Source organism: Oncorhynchus mykiss, chromosome 12 (genome assembly GCF_013265735.2).
Source record: "Oncorhynchus mykiss isolate Arlee chromosome 12, USDA_OmykA_1.1, whole genome shotgun sequence".
Taxonomy (NCBI): Eukaryota; Metazoa; Chordata; class Actinopteri; order Salmoniformes; family Salmonidae; genus Oncorhynchus; species Oncorhynchus mykiss.
Window position 1 is genome coordinate 83,760,750 of NC_048576.1, and position 10,820 is coordinate 83,771,569.

At 38.1% G+C, this 10,820-nt stretch overlaps 1 protein-coding gene across 5 annotated transcripts; it reads left to right on the top strand.

Annotated features, from left to right (window-relative positions):
* The first annotated feature begins 1,062 nt into the window (after positions 1 to 1,062).
* LOC110538680 lies at positions 1,063 to 10,634 on the top strand. Of its 5 annotated transcripts, none has more exons than XM_021625644.2 (13): positions 1,063 to 1,445; positions 1,743 to 1,864; positions 2,183 to 2,317; positions 2,409 to 2,448; positions 2,637 to 2,708; positions 2,813 to 2,854; positions 7,238 to 7,328; positions 7,475 to 7,540; positions 7,696 to 7,767; positions 7,864 to 7,947; positions 8,152 to 8,280; positions 8,665 to 8,751; positions 8,895 to 10,634. In XM_021625644.2, the coding sequence occupies exons 1-13, from the start codon at positions 1,397 to 1,399 to the stop codon at positions 9,004 to 9,006; spliced, it is 1,101 nt and encodes a 366-aa protein (XP_021481319.1). In that variant the 5' UTR covers positions 1,063 to 1,396; the 3' UTR covers positions 9,007 to 10,634. The 5 variants fall into 5 exon arrangements, with proteins under 5 accessions (XP_021481319.1, XP_021481321.1, XP_021481322.1 ...); XM_021625646.2 differs by having other exon boundaries at positions 2,183 to 2,248; XM_021625647.2 differs by having other exon boundaries at positions 2,183 to 2,239.
* Positions 10,635 to 10,820: the final 186 nt, after the last annotated feature.

Consider the following 10,820-nt stretch of genomic DNA (forward strand, 5'->3'; position numbering starts at 1 on the left):
GGCATATCAAGAAGCTGATTAAACAGCAGTGGTGGAAAACGTATCCAATTGTCATACTTGAGTGAAAGTATAGATAGATACCTTATTAGAAAGTTACTCAAGTGAAAGTGAAAGTCACCCAGTAAAATACTACTTGAGTAAAAGTCTAAAAGTATTTGGCTTTAAATATAATTAAGTATCAAAAGTAAACATATTTGCTGAAAAAGTACTTAATTGTCAAAAGTAAAAGTATAAATCATTCAAAAGTTATATTATTTAGCAAATCAGACAGAACAATTGTCTTGTTTTTTGAATTTTCCGATAGCCAGGGTCACACTCCAATACTCAAACATTATTTACAAAAGATGCATTAATGTTTAGTGAGTCCACCAGACCAGAGACCGTATGGATGACCGCGTGTTCTCTTCATAAGTGTGTGAATTTGACTATTTTCCTGTCCTGCTAAGCATTCAAAATGTAATGAGTACCCGTGGGTGTCATGGAAAAGCATCAGATGCATATCTGTATGAACTGTAACTCAATAAAATCTTTGAAATTGTTGTGTGTTGCATTTATATTTTCGTTCAGTATCAGAGACAGGGCTTTGGGTGAGGGGTTATCCCACCCTGAAGCTCCAGAAATCCATTGGCTTGTGGGTGTAGATGTGTAAATAAAACCAAGATTGCAATTGGAGTGATATGATTATAACTACAACTTCCCACCAAGTCCTTTAAAATATTTTGCATGTTTGATTACCTATTCAAATCAAAATGTCCTTGTGCACCTAGTGTTCATCTAACACCATGTCTTTATAAATCACAACTTTGAACACTTTGAGCAACAAGGCAGAATAAAAGGTATAGCCCATATCAGTTACCTATTGGGAAAGTTATACCAAAGACGATACAGAATGAAGAGCTAAAATTGCTTCTTCAACAGAAATCCCTGATCACACTTGAAGGTGATGTCATGGCAATGTTGGCTAGCTAAACTCATGCACAGAAACACGTCATCGGGTCTAACGGTCGTCTTGCGCCAATTTGCCTTGTGCAGGCCACCATATCAAAGGCACTCTTTCGATATAAAGTCATTTTTTTATGAAAATAGTTTGAGTAGTAACATGTTCAAATAGTTAAGACATTGGCTCAAATCTAGAATGTGCCTTTGAATTTTGAGAAAGTTAACAGCTAAGGAAGAATATTTCTCTTGTCTCATTGACTTCTCAAACCCGAATCCCCAGCCTGGTCTACTTAATCTGTTTAGCAAGCGTTCCTGCGATGTTGAGTATCAAGGTTTAGAAACTGTGGTGATACAGTCACTTATAACTCCTCCTGTTTTCTAAACTGAATTTACTGAAGCAGGAAGAAGAAAAGCGAAACATTTTTTACAGAACCAGAAGGCAAGACCACAGACTAAAATGTATCCATTCAGCCTGTTGTTTGTTTTTTTGGTGCTCCCGTATCAAGGTAAAGACTAAGTTGTAACAGTATTCGCAATTTATCATAGCTACATTGCTATAAAACTCTCTGAAGGCAGAAAGTTATCTTACTGTATTGTGTCACCTGGGCGAGGTCGGCTAGCAACCCGTTAGCCTCATACACAACCTGTTTGTACCTGTGATTTGTTTAACTGTATTAGGATCTCAAACATTGGTAGCTGCAGTCTCTCTCTATTTCATTGTGTTTGTGTTTAAGGAAGTTTGTTAGTAACATTAAAGTAATGTTACATAGAAAGTTGTACTAAATGAATGTCTTCTTCCGTAGCTTGCTTAGCGTGCTCTCCCATCGAGAAAATGGACAGGTGTGAAGATTTGTGGACGGGAATTGGATATGTGTACCCATATGAAACTCCGGCTGGATCTGAAATTGAGGTGGACTCAAACAATGTTAGTGGAGATCTTATGGTTTAATTCAGGATTTGTACTACAGACTTTGTCTTGATTCTCCACCCTTCCCCCAAGTGCACACTTCCCGAAATGGATTTCACAATGTTGGAAAGTCCCTGCAGCTAATGTTTACGCCCGTTCCAATGCTTTTAACCATGGCGGGAAGTGTGCAAGTGTACACTTTGGGGGACAGGGTGTAGAATCAGGTATGTTTTTTTTTTTTTTTTTAGATAATAAGTACTATGTTGTATGACAAAACAGGGCTTTTTGATTCAAACCTGAATTAAATTCTTTATTTTCTTATGTGCTTTCCCACAGACTCCAATAGCCTACCGTGGCATGAACAAGCCTTTTGAGGCACATCTCTCTGATAAGGTGATAAATGTGAGCAACAGTGCTGTCATCCTCTCTGAATGCCTAAATCTAACATTCAAATTCTTTCATGTTCTCCAGGTGAGTCCTGTTATTATTTCACACAATTGAGATGATTTGATTGTTGAAAATGATTTTAGAGATACTTACTTCCCATGTGTCTTCTCTTAAGGGCAAGGTTGAGGAGTGCCATTTGTATTACATTGTTGCAGGTAAAGAATGATGTTCCTATTTTCTTTCATTTTAAACTTCTTGCACTTTCATATTGGTACATATATCCAAGGCAGTTAACGCTAATTTCTCTGGATAAGAGCGTCTGCTGAAATGTAAAAAACGTAGACTGACAATACTCTAATATTAGCAAACTGATATCACCTCTTTGTCTGATCTTTGTCTGTAGAGAGGGAGCATGTGGCTATGATAACTATCAATCTGACTGACAATCTGACTGACACCTCGGACAACACATCAGGTAAGTTAACTACTATAAAGACAGCTAATTACTGTCTATAGTATCTCCATCTGTAATAAAGTACATATTCAATTGAAATGACTTTACTCTCTGATTAAACTCAGGAAATGGAGACAAAGCCACTAGCCACACAAAGGAAATCACTGGTGAGTGTTTCCATATTGTTTATTTTGTTTGACATTCTACTGTCACCACAGCTCCTTCTTCTTTTTCTTCTGAACCCAATTATGGACAAATGCGATAAGACAAACAAACCCCTAACTAAATCAGCAAGAGTTTTGAACAGTCTGGGTTCAGAATGTGGACTAGTTGATGTCTGGCGTGAGGTCAAACCTCAAGCCAAAGATGATACTTTTCTAATGTACCCAACTCATATTCCAGAATAGACTACTTATTTTTCCCCAACAGCTATCTGCTGTGAACAGTTGCTCTATTGGAACGTTTGACTTATCCAATCATGTCAAAATATATTTATCTGTGAACCTGAGCAGCTTTGTTTCTCTATCCAGAAATGAGAAACTTAATACATCTAATGGCAGATAAACATTTCAGAGCAGAAATGCATTGTGGGATTGTGAATTACATACAGATAATAGTGACCCTACTGTACATTAGATGCTTCCACTGTATGGGAGGCGGCAAAACCCACTCGAAGTGGTAAAATTATTTCATATGCCTCATTTAAGAAAAAGAACAGTGAGAAGTTGTGTGACATTGAGAAAGATGCGAACAATTGCACAAAAGGTTTTCTACTGAGAATTGGAGGCACGTAAATCTTGAAGCAAACGAAATCTTTAACAAACTCTCCATATCAATGATAACATGTTCCATGTTAGACAAAAACATATGAATATGATAATCAAGTAAGCTCCTTGCCTATCAATTAAAAAAGGAGCAACCAGAATGCATGTTACACTCCCCTCTTTAGCAAAATTAAAGACCTCTCAAAATGAAAGACTCTCCCATAACAATGATTGGAGGATAAACATAACACTGGTCAAACCTGAGTCTATGAAGAATGGAGCTGCCCAATTTCCAACTTTACTATTGGTCAGCCCAAACTCGCAAATTCTTGTCTGGGACTTTGGGCAGATATGACTCGTCATGGGTTCAGATTGAATATCAATCTAGCCATCCTTTACCTCTGAATCAGTTAAATCATATTTGTGATGACAATAAATACACAGTAATGGCATGGGCAGACTGTAGAAAGCACTTGGGTATTTCAAACACGTTTTTTAATATGCTCCTATTTCTTGTTGCCCAATGTGTTCTTAAAAGTCGGCCTTCATAATTGGTGCCCGCTGGGTCGTAGGAGGTTTGCAGACTTGTTCCATAGTGGATTAAAAACAATGAAGGGATTTATACAAATCCATCCCGAATATAACATCCCTGGTACACATTTGTTTTAAGTGCCTTCAAATCAGAAATGTTATCTTTATATTTATCAAATAATTAAAGCTGAGATCTCAGTTATCAGAAGTTAAGAATTAATAACCACATCTGTATCAAATTAAATCAAATCAAATTGATTTATAAAGCCCTTCTTACATCAGATGATATCTCAAAGTGCTGTACAGAAACCCAGCCTAAAACCCCAAACAGCAAGCAAATGCAGGTAATACTTGATAAGATGTATTGTACATTATCCAAACATTATGAATCCTCCTTTGTTTCACTTCAAATGATGTGGGAAAATGACTTAGGCACGGAATTTGATGAGGAGGTTTGACTTGAGAGCTGTAATAAGATCCACTTCCCATTTACTAGTCCCAATATTAAGGACACTAACTACAAATTAATGTTCATGTTTTAGCTTACCCCTGTTGAATTAAACTGTAAACTGTAAACTTTTTTTAATCTATTCTGGCATTGCAATAAGCTAATGGATTTCTGGCGCTCTATTCATACAGCCACTCAGATCATTTAGATATGGTATTGGTACAATCCAGTGGTGGTTGGTGCTGTTTATGATGAGGGAGGACGATAAACATTTTTATGGGCCTTATTTCTATTACAGCATGGTAGGTGACTGTCATTCAGATTCCATTCACCCAGCTCAATGTAACATCGATAGATTTAGGCTCCTACATGATACTCTAATTTTCCCTATAGCCTTTATGAATTTGCTACAACCTAGCCTATGAATGAAAGTTTACAATGTAGGTGTTCAGGTCGAGATACATTTTAGTAATCAAGATGACAGACACACATTCAATACCACCTTGCACACTCTGGTCTGCATCTATCTGATGTAGGGTGTAATCATTAGTACAACAGTTATAAACAAGAGTTTCTATTGGACAAATTCAGGTATGTTTATCCCAGATTCGTTCCGTTTGCTTCCGTTTAAGAAATATTTTTCAACAGAATCGGCTGAATGAATACACCCCGATCAAACGCAAAAATAGTTAACTTTCATAGAGCCAGATCATTATATAATTCCTTCTCGCATCTATGCCCTCTCCTCCTCTCACCTTTTCTTTCTCTCTTTGAGTCAACTACTCACCACATTTTATGCACTGCAGTGCTAGCTAGCTGTAGCTTTTTGTTCTTCAGTACTAAATTAATTCTCTGATCCTTTGATTGGGTGGGCAACATGTCAGTTCATGCTGCAAGAGCTCTAATAGGTTGGAGGATGTCTTCCGGAAGTTGTCATACTTTCTGTGTAAGTCTATGGAAGTGGATGAGAACCACGAGCCTCCTAGGTTTTGTATTGAAGTCAGTGTTCCCAGAGGAGGAACGAAACTAGCTGTCCTTTGGCTACTATGGTTGCTACCATGGTTTGGCTACCATGGTTGCTACCCTATATAGTGATGTTGAGGCTACTGTACACCTTTCATTGCAAAACAGTCAATATATTTAGTATAGTTTTATCTATAAAGGATCACTTTTTGAATGTTACAATATTTTGATTAATATGAAATTATATGAGGAGGATGGTTCTCCCCTTCCTCCTCTGAGGAGCTTCCACTGGTACAGTACCCAAGCCTTTACCATCTTAATCAAATGCTGAATACTGCGCTTGATTCAGACAAGATAAGGTTGCTGACAACTTACTTTCCAAATAAATGTATTCTTGTGTGTTGGAAAAATGACAACCCACCCACTTTTCATTTGTGGCTAAAACAAGTTGCAAACTTCATGCCATTAGAAACATGAATAATGGACTTACAGAACTGCAGATCCACATTCTTGAAAGTATAGTTTTTTATTGAGAAAAGCTCTTAAAATAGTACTTCTATTTCATATTTTATCTACATTTATTGCACTAGTTGTTTTAAAATCTCTGAAAATGTGTCTGCATTAACACTAACAGTATTACGATATTACAGTATATCTGCTGCTAAGCTGTAATACTAACTGCTTTATTTAGTTTTGTATGGAATGTATTTTCTGTTAATCTTTAGAATTGTTTATTTATTATATAATTGAAGTCAGAAGTTTACATACACCATAGCCAAATACATTTAAACTCAGTTTTTCACAATTCCTGACATTTAACAATTCCCCGTATTAGGTCAGTTAGATATAGGATATAGGACTCGTTTAACTGTGGATATAGATACTTTTGTACCTGTTTCCTCCAGCATCTTCAGAAGGTCCTTTGCTGTTGTTCTGGGATTCATTTGCACTTTTCGCACCGAAGTACGTTCATCTCTAGGAGACAGAACGCATCTCCTTCCTGAGCGGTATGACGGCTGCGTGGTCCCATAGTGTTTATACTTGCATACTATTGTTTGTACAGATGAACGTGGTACCTTCAGGCATCTGGAAATTGCTCCCAAGGATGAACCAGACTTGTGGAGGTCTACAATTTGTTTTCTGAGGTCTTGGCTGATTTCTTTAGATTTTCCCATGATGTCAAGCAAAGAGGCACTGAGTTTGAAGGTAGGCCTTGATATACATCCACAGGTACACCTCCAATTGACTCAAATGATGTCAATTAGCCTATCAGAAGCTTCGAAAAGCCACGACATAATTTTCTAGAATTTCCCAAGCTGTTTAAAGGCACAGTCAACTTAGTGTATGTAAACTTCTGACCCACTGGCATTGTGATACAGTGAATTGTAAGTGAAATTGTTACGCTTGTCGTCGGAAGGAGACCAAGGTGCAGCGTGGTAAGTGTTCATGATCTTTATTCCTCAAAAACACTCGAACAAAAATAACGAATACAAAACGAAAGCGAACAGTTCCGTAAGGCAACTCAACTATACAGAAAACAACTACCCACAAAACACAGGTGGGAAAAAGGCTGAAAAAGTATGATTCCCAATCAGAGACAACGATAGACAGCTGCCTCTGATTGGGAACCACACTCGGCCAAAAACAAAGAAATAGAAAACATAGAAATAAAGAAACTAGAATGCCCACCCTAACCACACCCTGGCCTAACCTAAATAGAGAATAAAAGCCTCTCTATGGCCAGGGCGTGACAGTATGTCATGTTTTGTTCCTTTACATGATACTTATATAGCACAGTTTAACAGGATCTCAACAACTGACATAGACAGCTTTTTGTTTTTCAGCTGGTGTTCTGGTTATCTTAGTTCTGCTGCTGGGCATTGTTGGTTTCTTAGTGTACAGATATGTCAACATTCCTTGGAGAGACAAACATTCGTGAGTACCTTTTATGACCTGCATCAACAATAGGGCTCAGAGTGTACAGCCAGTCATCTTAGCTGTCCAAAATGAATTCAGAGAGGATAAACGTATGATTTAGGACTGAACGCAACATTTCCTTTTTTCATCACACACCACATCAGGTTTGCTCTTGCACAGCTAACTCAGATGGGTCGGGACTACCTTAACACCAACAGGGAAAACCAGAGGTGAGTCACTCAGTCAACCTGAGGACATTTTTAGTAGTTACGTGGTTTAATGTGCTGAAGTGTTTCATGTTACATTACTAAATATCAGTTATCATGCCAGACAACAGCTTAGAGCAGCAAGAAGTAACACGTGTTGTTGTTTTAACTTCTCTAAGGGACAACGGAGAACCTGATGATCCAGCTGCTGGGGACGCTGAGTCTCTCCGATCTGCGCTTGTCATTGGCAGGTTAGACAGCCAATCTATTGAACGTAATATTTATGTTCCTACTATACTTCATGTCTTCCTCAATCTATAACTGCATTTGTCCCTTTGAACCATCAGGGACCAGGGGGATGGGGTGGAAGAGGAGAGGGAGCCACCACACAGTCAGGAGTCCTCTCTGCTGAATGGGCATCTTGTGAACAGGTTAACCTTTCTCTGAGAAATACCCTCATTACTTCATTACCGGTTGGGTATCATTATCCTCCGTCAGAGCTGATCCCATGAGTCATTGATCCCACAGGTTTAATAGAAAGACTAGTTTGTTTAACACATGATCCTTATATTCTAATACCTGTAATACCTAATGAGCATGGTAAATGCTCATGCATGTTAAAAAAAAATGTTTAGCAGACAAGGAGAGAGAGGTGAGCCAAGCAAGATGTTCGTTCAGCCAATGGGCCGTGAGGGAACAGATACTGAATTCTCTCAGAAGAGACATGCTGGATTTCCTCTGGTGAATGGAAACCATAAGGCCAGGTAAACTTTACCACATGATGAATACCTTGATAGATCTTCATTGAATGATACAGATGGAGGATCTTAATTTGAGCTGGTTTGCTACAGCAGGAAAATAGTCTTGCAGCAACAGGAAATGTGAATTGTTATGTGGGTTGATACATTTTTCATTAGGGCAAATGCTCAGCAACAAAAGAGTGATCAATTTAAGATCGTACCTCTGTAATCTCACAATGGGGCATGCAATTTAAGGTAAACCTGACTACATATTGATACATCCACAACTCATTGGGTATAATGTTACCAACTCCATTTTCCCACGGTTCATGTTAGCCTCTGTCTCTTTAGGGGACAGTATTATGGTGGATCATGAATGTGAATGTTGATGTCTTATTACTCCAACAGGGTTAACGATGAGACTAAGGAAGCGACTCCTGGTGCACAGAGTCCAGGACCTCCTCAGATGAATGGAGGACCTCCCATGTCTGACAGGTGATATTGTAACTATTGCTAAAGTAACACTGTTCTGAGCTTTTTCTCCACTGTATTTGAATTGAAGGTACAGGATTGTATAATAACCGTGTTTTTACCCATGTTTCCTGAACCAGCCTGTCTTACTGTGTTCTGTGTCTAAGGTTGGAGAACAACCCTGTTGGTCAGCGCATGAAGAAAACTGCTCTGGTGAACAAGCAGGACCAGGACTGGTCAGCAACGGCATGTAGCCAGTTGAAAATATATAGTATATAAGATGAAACTAAGTGTAAATATAATAAAAAATAACATGATATACACTGTAATATAGAACAGTATAATATGACATTATATAATATCGTAACACTTACTTGAAGCTGCTTCTTGTATAGTGCTATATGTTCTAATGAATGCATTCTTAACAACATGAATGATGCATTAATGCATACATAGGACATAACTGTATAGTAAAATGCTAGTATAATACTGTGCTGGTAAGCTGCTAGCTGTGGGGTTGCCCCCAGCTGTGGTTTCTATCATTCAGAGTATCTATGCTCAACTGTGGTTCAAATCCATAGTTTTTAGCTTAGTTGTTACCGTAAACTAGCACTTCTTAGAGACAAAGTTATGGGAAATGCTGTATAACTACTTACCATTCTGAAGTGTAACAGTCAAGTTTATATGTAACAATTGTTAATCCCTTTTTTAAATGTTTATTTATATATTTGTTTGCTTGATTAGATTGAATTTGTATGACTAATGCATTATTTGACCCTCCCGTTTAGAGGGATATTATTTTACCCTCCCATACAGAGGGATATTATTTTACCCTCCCGTATAGAGGGATATTATTTTACCCTCCTGTATAGAGGGACATTATTTTACCCTCCTGTATAGAGGGATATTATTTTACCCTCCCGTATAGAGGGATATTATTTTACCCTCCCATACAGAGGGATATTATTTTACCCTCCCGTATAGAGGGATATTATTTTACCCTCCTGTATAGAGGGATATTATTTTACCCTCCCGTATAGAGGGACATTATTTTACCCTCCCGTATAGAGGGATATTATTTTACCCTCCCATACAGAGGGATATTATTTTACCCTCCCGTATAGAGGGACGTTATTTTACCCTCCTGTATAGAGGGATATTATTTTACCCTCCCATACAGAGGGATATTATTTTACCCTCCCGTATAGAGGGATATTATTTTACCCTCCCGTATAGAGGGATATTATTTTACCCTCCCGTATAGAGGGATATTATTTTACCCTCCTGTATAGAGGGATATTATTTTACCCTCCCGTATAGAGGGACATTATTTTACCCTCCCGTATAGAGGGATATTATTTTACCCTCCCGTATAGAGGGATATTATTTTACCCTCCCGTATAGAGGGATATTATTTTACCCTCCTGTATAGAGGGACATTATTTTACCCTCCCGTATAGAGGGACATTATTTTACCCTCCCGTATAGAGGGATATTATTTTACCCTCCCGTATAGAGGGATATTATTTTACCCTCCCGTATAGAGGGACATTATTTTACCCTCCCGTATAGAGGGATATTATTTTACCCTCCCGTATAGAGGGACATTATTTTACCCTCCCGTATAGAGGGATATTATTTTACCCTCCCGTATAGAGGGATATTATTTTACCCTCCCGTATAGAGGGATATTATTTTACCCTCCCGTATAGAGGGATATTATTTTACCCTCCTGTATAGAGGGATATTATTTTACCCTCCCGTATAGAGGGATATTATTTTACCCTCCCGTATAGAGGGACATTATTTTACCCTCCCGTATAGAGGGATATTATTTTAGTGACTAAAACATTTTCCATTATTTGTATCCAAAATATATTACATTAAAACATATATATTTATTCTCATACCGCATGCTGTATTTTCTTCAAATACAATTGGAGCACAGAGACACCCTTTAGGAGCGGAGGACTATTTGCTCATCTCTAACATCCTACTTGGCTTAGACGAGAAAGGGAATGCAGAGAGGTGCCAAAGAGAGGACACTACTCTGTAGTAAACACTAACCGAGAGAAGGAGAGAACACTGGTGCA